The following is a 22,713-nucleotide window of genomic DNA, read 5'->3' on the forward strand; positions in this document are numbered from 1 at the left end:
GACTAACTTAGTACAACACTGCCCTACACTTAGACCTACAGACTCCCTCCTGTCCACCAGCTCTTTTCTCACCTTTCTTAAAGATGTAGGAATGCTCTTAACTTTTATAGAGACAAAAAGAAAAGGAGAATGACACGAAAAAATTAGAAGATATGCTCAAATCCATACCTAAATTTGTACCTGGTTATCAATGAAAATTCAGATATCCTAAGTGCCCTCATAAGAATTCCTTATAATACCTAAATTTAAGTATAAATAATTTAAGTTAAAAAAAAATCCTGCCAACATGCCTACTACTAACAGGGGTTGTATTTTCTTTAGGGGAAGGAAGTTACAGAACTTTGACTTTTCATGTTATATATCTCTGTAATGTATTATTTTTTAAAGTAATAAGCATGCATCATTTTTGAAATACAAAATGTGACAGTATGTGATTTCTACAAAAAAGTGCTTCCATTCTCATTTCTTTATTTTTTATAGACATGGTGCTGCCCTCTTCTGACGAATTGTGAAAACAGCAGACTCCCTGAATACTCATCAGGCACTACATTTAAAATTTCCATCCACTTGTTTGCAAAAATGAAATAGGAAATTTGTGGCAGACAACTAACTATATTAGTATTTATTAACAAGCCCATAACATTTAATTTGACTGAAAATGTATGACTTTTTTTTTTTTTTGACACAGGGTCTCACTCTGTCATCCAGGCTAGAATGCCGTGCGGTGATCTTGGCACACAGCAACCTCTGCCTCCTGGTCTCAAGGGATCCTCCTACTTTAGCCTCCCGAGTAGCTGAGACTACAGACACACACCACCATTACTGGCTAATTTTTGTATTTTGTGTAGAAATGGAGTTTCTCCATGTTGCCCAGGCTAGTCTTCAACTCATGGGCTCAAGCAATCCTTCCACCTCAGCCTCCCAAACTGTTGCACCCAGCCTCATGACTTCTTACAACAGTTACTCACCAGCTTTTTGTACACACTATGTGAGGGCCACTGGTGAAGTTATAAATAAATGTTTCTCAGATACCCTACACAACACATAGAAAATAATTCAAGCCAAAAAAAGGCTTAACTTCAAAATTTATACGTTCTATATTATTTTTGTAAGGCTTTCAAACTATTTAAAGGTGTTCTGTTGGATCCCTACTGGACAACTCAACAGCTTCCAGAATGACTTCAGGCAGTAAAATACATTATTAATTCATATCATCAATATGTATTTATGGGGCCAGGCGCCATGGCTCAAGCCTATAATCCCAGCACTTTGGGAAGCCGAGGCAGGTGAATCACCTGAGGCCTAGAGTTCAAGACCAGCCTGGCCAACGTGGTGAAACCTCATCTCTAGTAAAACTACAAAACTTTGCTGGGTGTGGCAGCAGATGCCTGTAATTCCAGCTACTCAGAAGGCTGAGGCAGAATTGCTTGAATCCGGGAGGTGGAAGCTGCAGTGAGCCCAGATCACACCACTGCACTCCAGCTGGGCAACAGAATAAGCCCTTGTCTCAAATGAATAATAATAATTATTATTTATTATAAAATGTTATTTTATATATTTTATTATATAACAAAATTTATTATCTATTATCTGTTATTATTTATGGATCCTAAAAACAACTAATTACCAAGGAAAAGGGTACTGCCTTACAATGAAGAATTCTGGAAGATACTGTCTTACTGGTGGCCTAACTTATCCCCTTCAATGTTGAGTCTCCTGATGGATGAGAAGCATTCTCAGTGCAGTATTTCTAACATAACTAATCTGAAGCTCATCATAAACAATGCAACAATCCAAACTGAGAGACATTATACAACAGGACTGGACTCTTTAAAAAAAGCTGCCAGATGCGGTGGCTCATGACAATAACACCAACACTTTAGGAGGCCAAGGCAGGTGGACCACAAGGTCAAGAGTTTGAGACCAGCCTGACCAACATGGTGAAACACCATCTGTACTAAAAATACAAAAATTAGCCGGGTGTGGTGACACCGCCTGCAATCCCAGCTACTCAAGAGGCTGAGGCAGGAAGAATCTCTTGAACCCAGTAGGCGGAGGCTGCAGTCAGCTGAGATCACACCACTGCACTTTAGCCTGGGCAAGGTCTGGAGTTCAAGACCAGGCTGACCAATATGGAGAAACCCTGTCTCTACTAAAAATACAAAAAAATTAGCTGGGCATGGTGGCACATGCCTGTAATCCCAGCTACTTGGGAGGCTGAGGCAGGAGAATTGCTTGAACCTGGGAGGCGGAGGTTGTGGTGAGCCAAGATTACATCACTGCACTCCAGCCTGGACAACAAGAGTGAAACTCTGTCTCAAAAAAAAAAAAAAAAGGCATGCTGTGAATACAGAAAAGGCACGAAAAACAGTTCAAAGTATAAGGAGTTTAAAAAGACCAAATGCAGGCCGAGGCGGGTGGATCATGAGGTCAAGAGATTGAGACCATCCTGGTCAACAAGGTGAAACACCATCTCTACTAAAAATACAAAAATTAGCTGGGCACGGTGGCGCGTGCCTATAGTCCCAGCTACTCAGGAGGCTGAGGCAGGAGAATTGCCTGAACCCAGGAGGCGGAGGTTGCGGTGAGCCGAGATCGCGCCATTGCACTCCAGCCTGGGTAACAAGAGCGAAACTCCGTCTCAAAAAAACAAAACAAAACAAAAAACCAAATGCAAAAACAACAAAAAAACCAATTGCAGTTTTCATCTTGGATTTGATCTTTGAACAAGAAATACAGCTATAAAGAACACTACTGGAATAACTGAAGGAAAAACTAAATGGAATCATTTGTATATAGTTCTGTATACAGTTATGTATATTCAAGTTCTGACTGCAAAACTACCTGTTATTGGTCCAAGACAAGATGGGCACGGACACAGTGAGTACTTAGAAACTTGTACAGCAATCTGACAATGTCACATACTCAAGAAATGAGCAGTGCGCCTTTACATTAAACAGAGTATAAATTCAGTTGTGTCAAATTTACAAGGTAAGTCACATGTGATATGAATTGTTTATTGGTCACATGCAGTAGGACATTACAATGTGCATGATATTTAAGAATTATTTTGTCAACTAAAGTTCAAAAATATAAAATGTAAGCATTTATTTTTATAACTTATTTTTACAATCATTTTAATTGTTAATCAACTGTAATTTTTTAAATTTATACAGGTGCCAGGGTGGCGACTCATACCTGTAATCCCAATACTTTGGGAGGCGGAGGCAGGCATACTGCTTGAGCCCAGGAGCTTTAGACCAGCCTGGGTACACCATCTCTACAAAAAACACAACAGGCCAGACCTGGTGGCTCATGCCTGTAATCCTGGCACTTTGGGAGGCTGAGGTGGGAAGATCATTTGAGGTCTGGAGTTACAGACCAGGCTGACCAACATGGTGAAAGCTCATCTCTACTAAAAATACAAAAACATTTAGCGGGCATGATACTGTGCAAATGTAGTCCAGCTACATGCAAGGCTGAGGCAGGAGAATTGCTTGAACCCGGGAGGTGGAGCTGCAGTGAGCTGAGATTGCACCACTGCACTCCAGCCTGGGCGACAGAGTGAGACTCCATTAAAAAAAAAAAAATTAGCCAGACGTACTGGTGCGCATCTGTAGTCCTAGCTACTCAGGAGGCTGAGGTGAGACGACTGCTTGAGCCCAGGAGGCACAGATTACGAGAAGTCAAAATTGCGCCACTGTACTCCAACCTGAGTGACAGAGCAAAATCCTATCTCAAAAAGAAAAAAAAAATTATGCCGATGGCCAGGCATCATGGCTCACACCTGTAATCCCATGACATTGCGAGGCCAAAGCAGGAAGATCACTTAAGGACAAGAGGTGGAGACCATCTTGGACAACACAGCAAGACCTCATCTCTACAAAAAAAACCAAAATAGGCCAGGTACAGTGGCTCATGCCTGTAATCTCAGCACTTCAGGAGACTAAGGCAGGAGAATCACTTGAGCCCAGGTTGGCACAAAACAAAACAAAACAAAACAAAAAACCAAATGCAATGGTTTTGAATTGCATCCAACCTAGGTGACAGGGTGAGATAGCTCCTGTCTCTAAAAAACAAAACAATCCCAGTACTTCCAGGCAAGAAAGCAATTCAACACAGTTTTCAGAGGCAAATAAATTATAAGGGTAAAAATGAAAGATAGAAGCCCAGAAAAATAGTGTTTCTACAAATTAACATGTTTTCATAGAATGTTTTGAATTGTTTTTTCTATGAAAAGAATATTCATGCATGGCTGGGTATGGCGGCTCATGCCTTTAACTCCAGCACTCTGGGGGGCCAAGGTAGCAGGACCACTTGAGCCCAGGAGTTCAAGAGCAACCTCAGCAACACAGTGAGACCCCATCGCTACAAAAAATTTTTAAAAAACTAGCTGGACATGGTAGCAAATGTCTGTAACCCCAGTTCCTCAGGAGGCTGAGGTTGGGGGAAATCACTCCAGCCTCATAGGTTGAGGATAGTGTGAATGACAGAGCAAGACCCTTTCTCAAAAAAAAAAAAAAAAAAAAAAAATTCATGTATAGAAAATATGGGCATCCAGAATTCCTTTTCTTTCACTGAAATATAACAAATTTAATTATAACTTGACTGGATAAATTATTGAAAATGGCTACTACTGAAACATTTAATATAAACTTTGCAAACACAGTATCACAGGCAGTAGGTGGTAGATCACACATACAATCCAAGTACTTTGGTAGGCCAAAGCGGGAGGATCACTTCAGCCCAGAAGTTTGATATCAGCATAGGCAAAATGGTGAAACCCATCTCTACAAAAAATACAAAAATTAGCCAAGCATGGTGGTATATGCCTATAGTCCCACCCACTCAGGAGGCTGAGGTGGGAGAATGACTTGAGCACTGGAGGCTGAGGCTGGAGTGAGCTGAGATGGTGCCACTGCACTCCAGCCTGGGTGACAGAGAGATTCTGTCTCACAAAAAAAGAAAGAGAAGAAAGAAAGAAAAGAAAGAAAGAAAGAAAAAAAGAGAAAGGAAAGAAAGAAAACACAGTATATTTTTTAATTTTTTTGAGACGGAGTTTCGCTCTTGTTGCCCAGGCTATAGTGCAATGGTGTGATCTCGGCTCACTACAACCTCTGCCTCCCAGGTTCAAGCAATTCTCCTGCCTCAGCCTCCAAGTAGCTGGAATAACAGGCATGTGCCACCACGCCCAGCTAATTTTGCATTTCTAGTAGAGACAAGGATTCTCCATGTTGGTCAGGCATGGTCTTGAACTCCCAGCATCAAGTGATCTCCCCGCCTTGGCCTCCCAAAGTGCTGGGATTACAGGTGTGAGCCACCACGCCTGGTCAATACAGTACATTTTTTACATTTATCTGGATAAAGGCAAAAAAAGAAAACCCTGAACTTAATGAAACTATTTTAAAGTTTATACTTCTGATCCCTTGAAAATATCTCTGTGTTACAACCTGGTAGATCCCATGTTAAAAAAAAAATCTGTGTGAAAGACAGAAGGATGGATGGAAGGAAGTAGAAAACCAATACAGAAATGATTTACATATACCTTATCTCCCAGGAGGAGTGTAGTCATCAATACAACTTAGTTTAATAAGAGATAAGCTCTTTCGTCACAATAAAAACTTTAAATATTAATCTAGACAGTAGGCCAGATGAGGTGGCTCACGCCTGTAATCCCAGCACTATGGGAGGCAGAGTCAGGTGGATCATGAGGTCAGGAGTTCAAGACCAGCCTGGGCAAGATGGTGAAACCCTGTCACATTAAAAATTAAAAAATTTGCTGGAGGTGGTGGCAGGAGTCTGTAATCCCAGCTACTCTGGAGGCTGAGGCAGGAGAATCACTTGAACTTGGGAGGCAGAGGTTGCAGTGAGCTGAGATCACACTACTACACTCTAGCCTGGGCAAAAGAGCAAGATTCCGTGTCAAAAAAAAAAAAATATATATATATATATATATATGTATATACATATATATATATACACACACACACATATATATGTAAGTATATATATATATGTGTGTATATACATAAGAATATAAATATATGTGTATGTATAAGTAGATACACATAAGTATATATGTAAGTATAGAGATATAGTATATAAGTATATACACATATGTAAGTGTATATATAAGTATATATATACACATGTATGTAAGTGTATAAACATATATAAGTATATATATATAAACCGTGTTTATTCGAAGTGTGTGTCTGACATTTAATAATTTACTCAGCTTTTGTTTGTTCATTTGTTTTGAGACAGTCTCGCTCTGTCAGCCAGGTGATCTCAGCTCGCTGCAACCTCTGCCTACTGGGTTCAATGGATTCTCCTCCCTTAGCCTCCTGAGTAGCTGGGATTACAGATGTGCACCACCACACCTGGCTACTTTTTGTATTTTTAGTAGAGAGGGCGTTTCGCCATGTTGGCCAGGCTGGTCTTGAACTCCTGACCTCAAATGATTTGCCTGCCTTGGCCTCCCAAACTGCTGGGATTACAGGCATGAGCCACTGCACCAGGCCAGTATTTTGTTTTAATAACAAAATAAAAGGTAACAAGGATTCCCTGTATATTAACACTTTCAATGAACAGCCTTTATAGTTACATAATTCTTTCCTTTTTCCTGTCTTTGGCTCATTTTAACCACATGCACGGAAATGTAATGTTATGTCTATTAAATCTTTTTTCCCCCCAGCCCTGCCAAAAGAGGTTAAAAGGCCCACCCTTGGAGGGGGCAGGCGGCTCCAGTTACGCACTGGCGGTGCTCTCGTGCTACCACCTAAGCCTGCAGCCAAGCAGAGAGGCGGCCGGGTATCTGTTGAATCTGAGTAAAAATTTAGTTATCTTTTCAATTTATCTTTCTAGTAATTCCTTTTTATTGTCCTTTTAGAAGAGTACTGATCTGCAATAGATTGAAAATTTTAAGTCAGGGTCCTTCACTACAGATAGTAATCTGTTCTAATGTTAACTTTATTGAATATGAGAGTTATATTGTGTTACAAAGCAGAATGCCCTTGGTCTTAGGAGACGTGTGCTAAAGTATTAAAGGCTGATGTGTCACAATGTCTACAAATAATTCTCAAATGGTTCGGCCAAAACAAAAGAAAAATCCAGATATAGATGGTGAGAGAGCGCCATTACATTAACCAGTGACAGATCTGGATGACAGGTTTGTGGGTGTTTGTTGTAATACTATTCTTGCAACATTTCTGTAAGTGTGACATTATTCAGAAGAAAAAGCTAGGGAGAAATTTGTAATAATAAAAAGTTTTGTTCCATACCATTTATAAAAGTGAAGATGTGCATTGGAACCAAACCATAAAAAAAAAAAAAAAAAAAGAAAAAAGAAAATACAAGTGACGATGGCCAGGCAGAGTAGTACATCCCTGCAGTTCCAGTTACTTAGGAGGCTGAGGCTGGAGGGTCGCTTGAGCGCAGGTGTTCAAGACCAGCCCAGGCAGCACAGCAAGACCATTTCTCAGAAAAGAAAACAAAAACAAAAACGAAACAAAACAAAACACCGATAATGCCAATTTTATTTTTCCTAAATGTATCTTCGCGAGATAAAATAACTGTTGAAAACATTATTTTAAAGAATAACTATTTTAGGGAAAATTGTATTTTCAGAGAGCCTACAGGTCTAATTAATTACTGCCAATGAAAATCAATGTGACCACCTATGAAATTATTGATTGGTATTCATCTGTTCTCATTTAGCTCTAAATTACAAATCTGCTGTTTTCACATAATAAAAATGAAATAAATGTGGGAGGGGAAATTACAGGCATGTGGCTCTTACCTAACAGCTAGGAGGCTAAACTGGTCATAGAATTAAGCCTCTACTCAACCTATGGTAAATAAACCGTATTAATCAATCAGAAAAATATTGTTAAGGTAAGAAAATAATATTGAAACCAAATTTCTCTCCTTGTATTTTCAATTCTTATCTGATGTTAGAGACTTCACTGGGGCTCATATTTCAGTCAAGAAGAGTAAAAAAGGGAGACACCACTTACCAAAAGTCATAAAACATGGCAATGAGCCATGTTTATATAAGTTAAATACTTAATCTTGTATTTCCTTGCTTCTGTTCAGCTGACCACTTCATAAAGCTCAAAAACTCCATTGCTATACGTGAAAGGACCTTTCTCATGCTCCCTGATAATTTATACAGCCAGTTTTCCTTGAGTTCAAATACAACTCTCCCAAAATATTATGATGGATTGGAATGAGGATAGATGGCTAACACCAGTTAGAGATGCTCTTTTTTAAAAACACTAGTTTCAAAGTTTGTGAAGTTTCTCTTACCTTACTTCTTCACCAGCAAAATCAAACACCTTGGTAATTTTAACTTTTTCTGTTTCTTTAGGTTTCTCTAGCTCTTCTGCTTTCACCAACAATTTACTTGAACTTGTCTCTTCAGTCTCCTCTCCTTTCTATGAAAAAAAACAAGAAATGTAATCAGTTTTACCAAAGGATGAACCATAGTGTTTATAGCTACCCCTTTTTTTTTTTTTGTGAGACACTGTCTCACTCTGTCACCCAGGCTGGAGTGCAGTGGCACAATCTTGGCTCACTGCACCCTCTCCACTGCCCAGGTTCAAGTGATTCCCCTTGCCTCAGAGTCCCAAGTAGCTGGGATTTAAGGCACCCACCATCACACCCAGCTAATTTTTGTATTTTTAGTAGAGACAGGGTTTTGTCATGTTGGTGAGGCTGGTCTCAAACTCCTGACCTCAAGTGATCCACCCGCCTCGGCCTCACAAAGTGCTGGGACTGCAGGTTTTTGCCACCGCACCCAACCCATAGCCACTCTTAAATGTTTCATCTCTAACCAGTTAAAGGCCTATTCGAATTTATTTGATTAGAGCAGCTTATTCTCCTACCATAGGAAATGCTTTGTTTTTCACTTAGTAGAATGGTTAGCAGAAGGCATCTGATTGATTTCTGCAGGCTTCAATCTCAGTAACGCAGGGTATTTCCGGAGAGGCATTCATCTCATTAATCTCTCAACTTACCTTAACTTGTGTACTTGGTGACACTTTTGATTTTGGTCCCACATCATTGAGGAAGCTGGCCCAGAGTTCATCCGCCTTCTTTTTCCTTGCATCCTCTGATCCAGTGCCTTTATCCTGCTCTGCAGCTTCATCTCCTTCCTCACTACTGCTTCCCTCAGATTCTGAATCGGCATCCTCCTCCTCTGCGAATGAGAGGGCCCCTGGTCTTTTCTTCCTAATCACCAGCAGTCACAAGGAAGAGAAAGACAAGACAGACAACACAAAATGATTTCAGTTATCCCTCCCCGGACTCTAAACAAAATCTTGTAAACCAGAGAACATTTTAAAATCTGGAAATACTGATAATACAATGAAGGGAGTAGAAGAGGGAAGCTGAAATTCTGTAGAAGAAAAAAAAGAAAGAATGGAGCTCTTACTGCTAACATTTTCTCCAGTCACTTAAAATCAAAGTATAGTGTTCTCCTTCTAAATCAGGACCAGCTGTTTTCACAAAGAAACATCCGAAATCACCCAATCACAGACTTAATCTGCCCAGAAAGAATACCCTAAGAACATATTATTTGTGCCAGATATTGCTGACTTTTTGAAGCTATTCAATTTGTAGAACAAGTTCTACTGAGAAGAGCCTCAACTTTATTTGCACTATTTCTTCCAAGAGTTCTCAGGAAAAAAAAAAAATCAGTGTTTCTTTCCACTTTTTGAAGAAATGGGAGCTGGAATATAGAAAAATTCAAGGACCTGAGGCAGGAGAACTGCCTGAACCCAGGGGGCGGAGGCTGCGGTGAGCTGAGATCACGCCATTGCACTCCAGCCTGGGTAACAAGAGTGAAACTCCATCTCAAAAAAAAAAAAAGAAAAATTCAAGGACAAAAAAACTTGTAAGGTAAATTGCTTCTTAGACTATTTTGACTCTACGTGAATCAATCTAATAGCTACAATTATTTTTTTTTCATAAATGATAACCTGTTTTTTGCCTCAATGCCCAGGAAGACAGAAACACTCAAGTGAGGTAAAAGACTTCTATGGAGGATGTCCTTATCTGAGTTGAAGGAGCTGTCAGAATTATCATACTTTTTTGTTTTTATTTTATTTTCATTTTTTTGAACTATCATAATTTTTCTTGGGAACACAACCCATATGAGGCCCATGGGAGGCAATTTGCTAATATCTATATATTTTTGGATTTCACTGCATATATAACCTTAGATCAAACAATTCTACTTCTAAACATTTCATTTACAGCTATATTTATACAGGTACACTTTATATACAGTTACGTATTCATGTATACTTTGTACACACGCATACAAAGACTATTCCCTGCAGTCTTGTTAGTTGCGGTAAAGACTAGATACAATCTAAACATTGTATCTCGACACAGGAAAGCCTAAATAAAGTAAGGCCTATTCACTGACATAATACTAGGAAATGGAGGAGATACTGCCATGGAGCCTTCTCCAAGATGTGAAATAAAGAGAAATGAAAATGAGAAATTGAGTATGCTACTATTTATATTTTTTTCTAAAAAAAATAATAATAAGGATAGGAAACATATACATATATGCTTTCACATGCACAGACTATCTCTGTAATATAGTTCTTCAGAGGCAAAGCAACAAGGGCTAGGAACAGGGCAAACACCTTTTTTAGGGACTGGATTTTCTGTTTTAACCATATGTACATATTACCTATAAATATATATTTTTTTACATTAAAGTTCAAAATTTTTAAAGCTTGTCAGAGACCAGGCAGTTAATCGTAAAATAACAGCAAATGTTTTCCTCAAAGAAAAAAGTGTTAGAAACTCTGGCTTTATTAAGCCTCTCAGGAGACCAATCTTAGCAATCAGGATGGTTGTGACAGTAGCCCTGACTTCTAAGGGCCTTGAGGGCAGCATCACCTGGCTGGAATGCTCTGGGCCTTTCTTTTTTTCCCTTTGGTTTTCTGTGTCTGCTCTTCACCATCCACTTCATCTTCCTTCACTAATTCATTTACATCATCTTCACTATACTCTCCACCTGAAATCACATAACAGGGTGATCAGACAGGAATAAAGGTTTTCACATAAAGATGAGACATTTTTATTAATAAAAGCTTTCACATCAAGATGAGATATTTTCATTAAGAAAAAAGTGAATTTTCCCCTATTCTTCTGTTCTTCACCTAACAAAACATCATTTCCTTAGGGAAGTCTTCTCTGCCCCTGAAGACTACACTATGTTCTCCTACCCTAGGCTTCCGTGGCAGTCCCTACTTCCCTCCATAACTCATCCCACTTATATTTAATGTTTGTAATTTCTGCTATGCTCTATACTCCAAGAGGAGATGAACCCTGTTTATCTTGATTTTTAAGTATTCCCTGAATGATGAATGAATAAATAGAAATTCCAATTCTAGGCTGAACATGGTGGCTCACACCTGTAATCCCAGCACTTTGGGAGGCCAAGGCAGGACGATCACAAGATCAAGAAATGGAGACCATCTTGGCCAACAAGGTGAAACCCCGTCTCTACTAAAAATACAAAAATTATTCATATAATTATTTGTATAATTATTGATTTATAATATTAATGTGGTGCACACCTGTAGTCCCAGCTACTCTGGAGGCTGAGGCAGGAGAATGCTTGAACCCAGGAGGCGGAGGTTGCAGTGAGCCGAAATCGCCACCACTGCACTCCAGTCTGGCAACAGAGCAAGACTGTCTCTGAAAAAGAGACAGTCTCAAAAAAAAAAAAAAAAAAAGAAATTCCAATGTGCTTTTCTTTTTTTTTTTCTAGAAACATGACTGAAGAAATGTGTTTCTCAAAGAAGAAACTGATGCACTACCTCATATTAGCTATCTTTCAAATTTAACTTAAAAAATACTTTGTTGGCCAGGCACAGTGGCTCACACCCTAGGCTTCCGTGGCAGTCCCTACTTCCCTCCATAACTCATCCCACTTATATTTAATGTTTGTAATTTCTGCTATGCTCTATACTCCAAGAGGAGATGAACCCTGTTTATCTTGATTTTTAAGTATTCCCTGAATGATGAATGAATAAATAGAAATTCCAATTCTAGGCTGAACATGGTGGCTCACACCTGTAATCCCAGCACTTTGGGAGGCCGAGGCAGGTGGATCACGAAGTCAAGAGATCGAGACCATCCTGCCCAGCATGGTGAAATCCCGTCTTTACTAAAACTACAAAAATTAGTTGGGCGTGGTGATGCGCGCCTGTAGTCCCAGCTACTTGGGAGGCTGAGGCAGGAAAATCGCTTGAACTCAGCGGGGGGAGGTTGCAGTGAGCCAAGATCGTGCCACTGTACTCCAACCTGAAGACAGAGTAAGACTCTGTCTCAAAAAAAAAAAAACTGTCTTCTCAATAAAAGAAGTTTAAAAGGAAACCTAAAGACTTCCAGTTAAACATAACTGAAAGAACAAACACATCCATGTACCATCTTCAGACACTGACATTCAGGGGTCCCCAACAAAAGAGTGTTGCTTCGATATCGGACCACAACGCTGTGGGTACCAGTCAATAAACCAATCTTGCCCACAAAGAGATTCCACTACTTTTTCTTTTACTTCATACTTTCATTTGAAATGTACATACCAAAAAGCACACAAATCTAATGTACTGTTCAGTGGAATGACACACAGTGAACACAGGTTTGCATAACCAGGGCCCCAGCTCAAGGAACTCAACATTACCAGCATCCCAGAAGGCCCCTTGTGTTCCCTTCCAGTCACCAACCACTGCCCTACCCCAAAGGTAACCAGGATCCTCACTTCTAACACCATGGGGAAGTTTTGCCTGCTGCTGAACTTTAAACAGAAGCCTGGAACGTGTTCTCTTCCGTGACTGGCTTCTGTTATTCACCACTGTTAGTGAGAATCACCCACATTGCTGCAATGTAGCTATAGTTTCTTCATTCTCATTCCTAAATAATACGCAGTATTTCATTGCACGACTACGCCTCACTTTGTTTATTCATTCTACTGCTGATGCACAACCAGGTCGTTTCCAGTTTGGAGTCATTACAAATGGTGTTGTTTTGATACTCCTGTACATCCAATCTGCTCGCGCTCACTCGCACGCTCGCGCGCTCTCTCTCTCTCTTTCTTGAGACGCAGACTCACTCCGTTGCCCAGGCTGGAGTGTGGTGGCACAATCTCGGCTCACTGTAACCTCTGCCTCCCAGGTTCAAGCGATTCTCCTGCCTCAGCCTCCCAAGTAGCTAGAATTACAGGAATGCACCACCACACTCGGCTAATTTTTGTATTTTTAGGAGAGATGGGGTTTTACCATGCTGGCCAGACTGGTCTTAAACTCCTGATCTCAAGTGATGTGTGTGTCCCCCAGATGTGAGCCACCGTACCCAGCCTCCAATGAGCTTTTAAATACTACACTCATAATGTACCAAGGACCACCAAACACTTTGAAAGGCAACATTCAAGATAAACAGAAAGGAATTCAGAGGGAACGAAATTAGTGCAGAAAAAGGGAGTGGGGAGGGGGATGCGCTAAAAACTTAAGGAAAAAAACTTTGTAATTAATATCCTCAAAAAGAAGAGAAACTGTGGCATCTGTGCAATAAAAATAAGATTTTTTAAATAACTCAGAAAAACAAAGGCTGTGCATGGTGGCTCATGCCTGTAATCCCAGAACTTTGGGAGATGGAGGTGGGCAGATCACGAGGTCAGGAGTTCGAGAACAGTCTGGCCAACACAGTGAAACCCTGTCTCTATTAAAAATACGAAAAGAATTAGCCAGGTGTGGTGGCGTGTGACTGTAATCCCAGTTACTTCAGAGATACTGAGGCGGGAGAATCGCGTGAATCCCAGAGATGGAGGCTTCCTGCAGTGAGCTGAGATCGCACCATTGCACTCCAGCCTGGGTTACAGAGCAAGACCCTGTCTCAAAAAAAACAAAAAAATACATAAATTAAAAAAATTTTTAAAGGTGATGAGAAGGAGCCAGCTGTGTAAAAATCTGGAGAATAAGCATTTGAGGCTGAGGTGGAAACAATCAATATCCAAAATGGAAACCTTCTGATATCCCAAACCCCAAGGGCTAAGTGACAGTGTTTCATGAGAGCAGTGAGTTTCTGGTTAAGACGGAAGTCCGAACACACAAATGTAAATCTGCTTCCTCCTGAACCTCCGGTAAAATCGTTACCACAAGGTTGGGTGCAATGGCTCATGCCTGTAATCTCAGCACTTTGGGAGGCCGAGGTGGGCGGACCATGAGGTCGAGAGTTCAAAACCAGCCTGGCCAACACAGTGAAACCCCATCTCTACTAAAAATACAAAAAATTAGCCAGGCATGGTAGCACGCACCTATAATCCCAGCTATTGGGAGGCTGAGGCAGGAGAATTCCTTGAACCTGGGCAGCAGAGGTTGCAGTGAGCCAAGATCACGTCACTGCACTCCAACTGGGTTAAAGAGCGAGACTCTCTCTCAAAAAAAAAAAAAAAAAAGAAAGAAAGAAAAGAAAGATAAAGAAAAACTCAGGGCCAGACACAGTGGCTCATGAGGTTGAGGTGGAAGGATCACTTGAGCCCAGGAGGTCAAGGCTGAAGTGAGCCATGAACGCTCTATTGCATTCCAGCCTGGGCAAGAGAGTAAGACCCTGTCTCAAAAACGAAAGCAAAAACCACCCCAAAATACAAAGAAACTCAAATGTATTTACCTTTCTATCCAGCAATCTCACTTTTCTATCCTAGAATATGTAACAGGTTATTCACTGCGCACTATTTGTAATAACAAAAAATTAGAAATAGTGCAAGTTGTCTCACAGTAAGTAATGGCTGAAAAGACTATGGTACATCTAAATAATGGAACATGATATAGTCATTACAATGGCATGTGTAGAATTTCTATGTATTTACCATCCAGATATAATTATTTAATTTTTTTTTTTTTTTTCGAGACAGAGTCTCTTTCTGTCGTCCATGCTGGAGTGCAGTGGCGCGATCTCAGCTGATCGCAACCTCTACACCTCCTGGGTTCCAGTGATTCTCCTGCCTCAGCCTCCTGAGTAGCTGGGATTACAGGCACATGCCACCACATCTGGCTAATTTTTGTATTTTTAGTAGAGAGGGGGCTTCACCATGTTGGCCAGGCTGGTCTCAAACTCCTGACCTCAGGTGATCCACCAGCCTCAGCCTCCCAAAGTGCTGGGATTACAGGCAGGGGCCACCACGTTGGGCCCTAAAAACACTCTTAAATTAAAGAGATAAAAAGGAAGGGAAAAGCAAAAGAACAGTATATGAAATATGCCAGCTTTCGATGAGGAAACAGAATTAAGAATATGCTTACATTATATTTGTATATAGAAAAAGCGACACTGGAAGGATAAACAAGAAACTAATGAAAACAGGTCTTTTAAGGGTCAGAATAAAACAAGGCAGAAGCAAGAGTTCACTATGGTTCTCTCTCTACAGAACTTTGAAAATCCCTTAAATTCAAAAGTTTGAATAAATAGCTGTCTACCATTTGAAAACACGCTGTATACCAAAATGAAAACATAACCACATTAACAAAAGATTTATTCCCAAGACTTTAAAAACAGTATTCTGACTATACATCTTCATCAAGATGCTTTCCAAAGACAAAAAAAAAAAGTTCTACTCTTGTAGTAACATTAACGTTGGTATTTTCAAACTATTTCCTTTAAGTCATAGGTTAAAGCAAGTAATTAAGTTAATCATATTAGGAATCTAAATCTTCAGAATAAGAGAAGTAACACAACTATAAAGTCAAAGAAATTGGCAGGGAGTGGTGGTTCATGCCTGTAAGCCCAACACTTTGGGAGGTCAAGGCGGGTGGATCATGAGGTCAAAAGATAGAGAACATCCTGGCCAACATGGTGAAACCCCGTCTCTACTAAAAATACAAAAATTAGCTTGGTGTGGTGGCACACACCTGTGGTCCCAACTACTCAGGAGGCTGAGGCAGGAGAATCGTTTGAACCAGGGAGGTGGAGGCTGCAGTGAGCTAAGACTGCACCACTGCACTCCAGCCTGGTGACAGAGCGAGACTCCATCTCAATTAAAAAAAAAAAAAAAAATCTGGAAGCCCGTCATGATATTCAAAGACAGAAAACAAATCTGTACCATTTTAGACTGCTATTTAAAATTACTACCTATTTTCAAAACTGTAATTAAGTGAAAAGAATTCAACATTTATACTGTTCCATTTGATGAGGGAAAGCTACACTTTACAGAAAAACATCAACTAATAAGTATAAAAGAACCACAGAATCAGAAAAACATTACTACTCAAACTCTGACAGTAGGAGTTTAGGCAGGGGTTACCGAGTAATGTCAAAAAGCAAATTAAGAAGCTGGGTGTGTCAGAGGCGTTTGTACCAGAGCAACTGCATCGTGAATAGTGGCTGGGTAAAATGAGGCTGAAACCTACTGGGATGCATTCCCAGGAGATTAAGGCATTCTAAGTCACAGGATAACACAGAAGGTTGGCACAAGACACAGGTCATAAAGACCTTGCTGATAAAACACGCTGCAGTAAAGAAGCCGGCTAAAACTCACCAAAACCAAGATGGCAATGAGAGAGACCTCTGGTCACTCATCAGTGCCATGACAGCTTACAAGTGCCATAGCAACATTAGGAAGTTAATCTAAATGGTCTGAAAAGGGGAGGCATGAATAATCCACCCCTTGTTTGGCATATAATCAAGAAATAACCATAAAAATAGGCAACCAGCAGCCTTGGGTCTGCTCTATGAGGCAGACATTCTTTATTCCTCTACTTTCTTAATAAACTTGCTTTTACTTTACTGTATGTATTCCCCTCGAATTCTTTCTTGTTTGTGATCCAAGTGCCCTCTCTTGGGGTCTGGATCTGGACCACCTTTCCGGTAACAGGTGCCGTGGCATGCACCTGTAGTCTCAGCTACTTGAGAGGCTTGCTTGAGCTGAGGAATTTGAGCCCAGCCTGAACACCAGGCTGTTTTAGTGAGACCTCCATCTAAAAAAAATAAAAAGTGATTTAACTTTTAACCGTTAAATATACTGTCACATGGAATACTTTCCAGTTCTACAAGTTCCAAAGGAAAAAACAAGTATATAATAACAGACGGATCACTGTCACTACCCTGATTTAGTAGTCACCACTATAGTTATCAACCAGATATTGCGTCCTCTGATGTTACGCAATACAAAATACATGTCCGTCAATAATGCATCCTAGCTGAAATATTTCACTAGAACCCATCAAGCATTTATATGTAACTTCTGATTTACAGAGAACCTCATGAACAAAGGAACAACTAAAACAACGCTATGAGTGAATAAGCAGACAAATCCAAGCGATGAGACATGCTTCAGGACGCATGGCTTGACCTTTTCAGGAAATCTACGACATTATGGCAAGGGGAGTATGCTAGATCAAAGCTAGATTAAAAGAGACTCAAGGATGGAACAACTGGATAACATGTATAGTCTTGAACTCAACTGTGATTTGGACACGCAAGCTGTAGCCATTTTGCAACAATTTGGAAATCTGAATATGATATATACATATATAAGACAGAACATTTACTAAAATAAATGGGTAGAGATTGTCCACAGAAAAAAGCAAGCTGCAAAGTGATATGAGTAAATACAATTGCAGGCTGAGGGAAAAATACAAATATCTATACTTGGGTGTAGAAAAAGACCAGAGTGAGTATTCACTAAGGGACTGACACTTGATAGTCTCTAGGTAGTTGGACTGTAATTACTTTATCTTTAACTGTCTGCATTTTCTAATTTTCTACAAAGCTCTACACTAGTTTTGAAAACTTTTGCCTGTTTTCATCATAAAAACAGGCAAAAGTTGTAGACACTTCACACAATAGATGAATATGGCTCTGGATCTTAACCATTTTAAAAGATGCTTAATCTCAACAGTAATGAGACAGCGATATGGGAGGGGGGTCCCCAGAGAATCTCCAACCAACCAGCCTGCAGACTGGGAGAAATGCGCACTGGGGTGGAGCCACAGAGGTTCTGCTGTTTGCAGCAGGGAGGGGCCTGGCCCCTGGCCCCTCTTCTTTCTATGTGGAACCTGGGATTCAAAGCTGCTAGGCAGGAAGCATAGCGGCAGCAACTCTGGCCTTACAAGGAGTCCTGCTCCCCTTTTTTCCCTTTTCACCCAGTAAAACCCTGCTTTACTCATGGTTCAAATTGTCTGCGAGCCTAAATTATCATGGCCATAGGGACAAGATCCCGTCTTTAGCTAAGCTAAGGAAAGTCCTGCAACAGTAAGAGATAAGCAAATTTTAAATAATATATACAAAACTCCAGATCAAATTCCATGCAGTTACTATGAGAAAAAAAAGAGAGTAACAAGCAGAATAACATCCCTGCAAACAATGTAGGCATAAAAGGAACAAATCTTGTCCAAAGACTCAGAGCTTCCAATCACCTTTTTAGTGCCCCAAGCATAAATATGAGCCAAACCAACTAAAAATCACCAGAAGTCTGAGAAAGCCCCTTACATAATAAAACCCTAAACAAGCATGCAGGGTGAATAAAAAAATCACCCTGGAGGAAACAGAGACTATGTTTCCCCCTTTGATGAGGCTTACAATATCTGACACTAAAACCACAGAAGGAAATTAACAAAAAAAATACAGATCAATATCCCTCATAAACAAAGACGCAAAAATCTTCAACAAAATACAGATGTCTCTCTACATCTCTGGGGAACACACTCCAGGACCTCTGCCACCCTACACCAAAACCCGCAGATGTTCAAGTCCCTTATATAAAATGACATCATATTTACATATAACCTGTGTACATCCTCTTGCATACTTTAAGTCATCTCTAGATTACTTACGACACCTAATAAAGTGTGCTATATGAATACTTGTTATACCGTATTCTTTAGGAAATAAGGGCAAGAAAAAACAGTTTGTACGCATTCAGTACAGATATAACCATCCACTTTTTTTTGAGACAGCATCTCGCTCTATTGCCCAAGCTGGAGTGCAATGGCACAATATTGGCTCACTACGATCCTCCCCAGTTCAAGTGATTCTCCTGCCTCAGCCTCAAGAGTAGCTGAGACTACAGGTAGGCGCCACTACTCCTGCCTAATTTTTATATTTTTGGTAGAGATGGGGTTTCACCATGTTGGTCAAGCTAGTCTTGAACTCCTGGCCTCAAGGGATCTGCCCACCTTAGACTCCCAAAGTGCTGGGATTACCAGCATGATCCACCACACTTGGCCTCTTAAAGAGTCTTAAAACTGTGAATCAAAAAAAACACACATTTTTAGAAGTTAAGGCAAGAGGATTGCTTGAGGCCAGGAGGTCAAGGCTTCAGTGAGCTGTGATTGTGCCTGTGCACTCCTGCCTTGGTGACGGAGCAAAACACTGTTTCTTTTAAAAACAAATACATCCAGGTTTTCTCACCCATGTAATCCCAGCAGTTTGGTAGGCAAAGGCAGGAAGACTACTTGAAGCCAGGCATTTGAGACCAGCCTGGGAAACATGGTGAGAGACCTCATCTCTACAGAAAAAATAAAAAATTAGATGGGTCCTGATAGTGTGCATCTGTAGTCCCAGGTACTTGGGAAGCTGAGGTGGGAGGGTCACTTGAGCCCAGGAGTTCTAGACTGCAGTGAGCTTGATTGCACCACTGCTCTCCACTCTAGGTAATTAAGCAATTCTTGTGTCTCAGCCCAGTAGCTGGGACTAAGTGGGTAGGTCACCACACCAGGCTAATTTTTGTATTTTTAGTAAAGACAGGGTTTCATCATGTTGGCCAGGCTGGTCTCGAACTCCTGGCCTCACGTGACCGTCCACCTCGGCCTCCCAAAGTGATGGGATTATGGGCAGGAGTGACTGCGTCCAGACTTTCTCCAAATATTTTCTATCTGTAGTTGGTTGAATCCATGGATGTGGAAACCAAAGATAGAGGGCTGACTACATCAGCAAACCAAATTCAGCAACGTATAAATATATCCCGACTGAGTGAGCTGTCTCCCAGAAATAAGTCTGTTAGAAATTTGAAAAATCAATCACTGTAATTTACCATATTAACAGACAAAAAAACAGATGTAATTAAATCAATAGATGCAGAAAAAGCATTTGACAAAATTCACCTCTCTGAAAATCAGGAACAGAGGGGAACTTAATAAACACGATAAAGGAATCTCTGAGGGACAATATATGCAGACTGCCAAGGTTAACATTCCAGCTCAGTTACTATCTAGCTGGATGAACTTCAGCAATTTGCTTAGACTTTGTGCCTCAGTTTTTTCATCAGTAAAATGCAGAGCACAACTGGTACGTACCGCGTAATGTTAGGTGACTGCGTTAGTAGTAAGTTGCTTAATGCTGAAGTGCTTAAACGGCAGACAGAAAAACACATATGCACATGGCATCTGTGAAAAACCTGTAACTAACACCACATCAAATGGTGAAACACTGATTTCTTTTTCCCCCATAAGATTGGGAAAAAGGTCGCTAGGCACTGTGGCTCACACCTATAATCCCAGCACTTTGGGAGGCCAAGGCAGGCGGATCATGAGGTCAGGAAATCAAGACCATACTGGCCAACACAGTGAAACTCAATCTCTACTAAAATACAAAAAATTAGCTAGGCGTGGTGACATACACCTGAAGTCCCAGCTACTCAGGAGGCTGAGGCGGGGGATTACTTGAACCCAGGAGGTGGAGGTTGCAGTGAGCCAAGATCACACCATTGTGCTCCTGCTCTTAAATCAACACTATAGGAATTGAAACACTGTGGAAATAGAGGTCCAGAAATAAACCTATACAAGTATGGCCAATTCCTACAAAGATGCAAAGGAAATTAGATGGAGAAAGAAGAATTTTTTCAACAAATAATAAAAGAACTGGACATCCAGATGCAAAAAAAAAAAAAAAAAAAAAAAATCTGAGAAAGAACTATACCAGAATATATAATTCCAAAACTGAAACAACCCAATGTTTTAAATGGACAAAGAGGCCGGGCGCAATGGCTCACACCTATAATCCCAGCACTTTGGGAGGCCGAGGCGGGTGGATCACGAGGTCAAGAGATCGAGACCATCCTGGTCAACATGGTGAAACCCCGTCTCTACTAAAAATACAAAAATTAGCTGGGCATGGTGGTGCGTGCCTGTAATCCCAGCTAGTCAGGAGGCTGAGGCAGGAGAATTGCTTGAACCCAGGAGGCGGAAGTTATGGTGAGTCGAGATCGTGCCATTGCACTCCAGTCTGGGTAACAACAGCGAAACTCCGTCCCAAAAAAAATAAAAATAAAAATAAAAAATAAATGGACAAAGACACATCACCAAAGATAAAACAATGCCAAATAGGCACAAGAAAAGAGAATCTACATCCTTAGGGAAATGCAAACTAAAGGAGAATTAGCTAATACAAACAAACAAACAAAAACCTGACCACCCCAAGTGCTGTTAAGGAGGAAGCATCTCGAACTCTCAAACATGCTGCCCACAGAAATCATATCACAAAAAAGCCCAGTAATCCCACTCCTAGGTATTTACCCACGTGAAATGAAAACTCACGTGCACAGAAAAAGCTGTGTGTAAATATTTATAAACAGCTTTATTTGTAATCATAAAAAACTGGAGGCGTGGCGAGGCAGTTCATGCCTGTAATACCAGCACTTTGGAAGGCTGAAGCAGGCGGATCATGAGGTTAGGAGTTCAAGAACAGCCGGTCCAATATGGGGAAACCACATCTCTACTAAAAACACAAAAATTATCTGGGGGTGGGTGGCGCGCAACTGTAGTCCCAGCTACTTGGAAAGCTGAGGCAGAAGAATCACTTGAACCCAGGAGGCAGAGGTTGCAGTGAGCTGAGATCGTGCCACTGCACTCCAGCTTGGGGAACAGAGCGAGACTCCAACTCCAAAAAACAAAACAACAAAAGCTGGAACAACCCAGTGTCCTTCTAATGCAGAATAAGCTGTGTTATATTTATATAATGGACTAGCCTTCAACAACAGAAGGCACTAACTATTGACATGAGCAACAACATAGGTGAACCTCAAATGCACTATGCTAAGTGGAAAAAGCCAGATAACAAAAAGCTACCTAATGTTATGATTCCATTTAGAGTATATTCTGAAAAAGGCAAAACTATATAGAAAACAGACCAATGGTTGCTAATGGCTGGGGCGGGGGTGAAGGAGAGTTGTTTAACTACAAAGGGGGCAGGGGAAATTTGTTTTTTGTTTTTAAGATGGTGGGAGGCTTGAAACTGCTCATTTTGCTGGTGGTTACACAACTCTAGGCGTTTGACAAACATCAGAGAACAGTATATTGAAAAGAGTAAAGTATGGCCGGGCGCAGTGGCTCACGTCTTAATCCCGATACAAAATTAGCCAGGCGTGGTGGCGCATGTCTGTAATCCCAGCCACTTGGGAGGCTGAGGCAGGAAAATCGTCTGAACCTGGGAGGGGGAGGTAGCGGTGAGGCGAGATCGCGCCATTGCACTCCAGCCTGGGCGACAAGAGCGATATTCCGTCTCAAAAAAAAAAAAAAAAAAAGACTAAATGTTATTGTAAGTTAAAAATTATATGTTAAGTGCTGATACTGCATTTACAAAAGAACATAATGCTATAAAATATATTTATAGTGTTTTTTCTCCGAGAAAACACCAAATGGCGGCGGATGACGCCAGTGGGGGGCGGGGATGGGGAACCGCAGTGGCTTCCGGGGTGGG

The 22,713-nt window shown here is 40.7% G+C and overlaps 1 protein-coding gene across 2 annotated transcripts in view; it reads right to left on the reverse strand.

Annotated features, from left to right (window-relative positions):
• The window catches only part of CFDP1 (craniofacial development protein 1), a 133,130-nt gene that overhangs the window by 107,939 nt on the left and 2,478 nt on the right, over positions 1-22,713 (reverse strand). For both annotated transcript variants that reach the window (XM_054248629.2, XM_002761154.4), the window contains exons 2-4: positions 10,921-11,038; positions 9,021-9,234; positions 8,311-8,438 (exon numbers count right to left, since the gene is read on the reverse strand). In XM_054248629.2, coding sequence (XP_054104604.1) covers positions 8,311-8,438; positions 9,021-9,234; positions 10,921-11,038 — 460 coding nt within the window. The remainder of the gene's footprint in view (positions 1-8,310; positions 8,439-9,020; positions 9,235-10,920; positions 11,039-22,713) is intronic.

The sequence above is a fragment of the Callithrix jacchus genome, chromosome 20 (assembly GCF_049354715.1).
Source record: "Callithrix jacchus isolate 240 chromosome 20, calJac240_pri, whole genome shotgun sequence".
Lineage (NCBI taxonomy): Eukaryota > Metazoa > Chordata > Mammalia > Primates > Cebidae > Callithrix > Callithrix jacchus.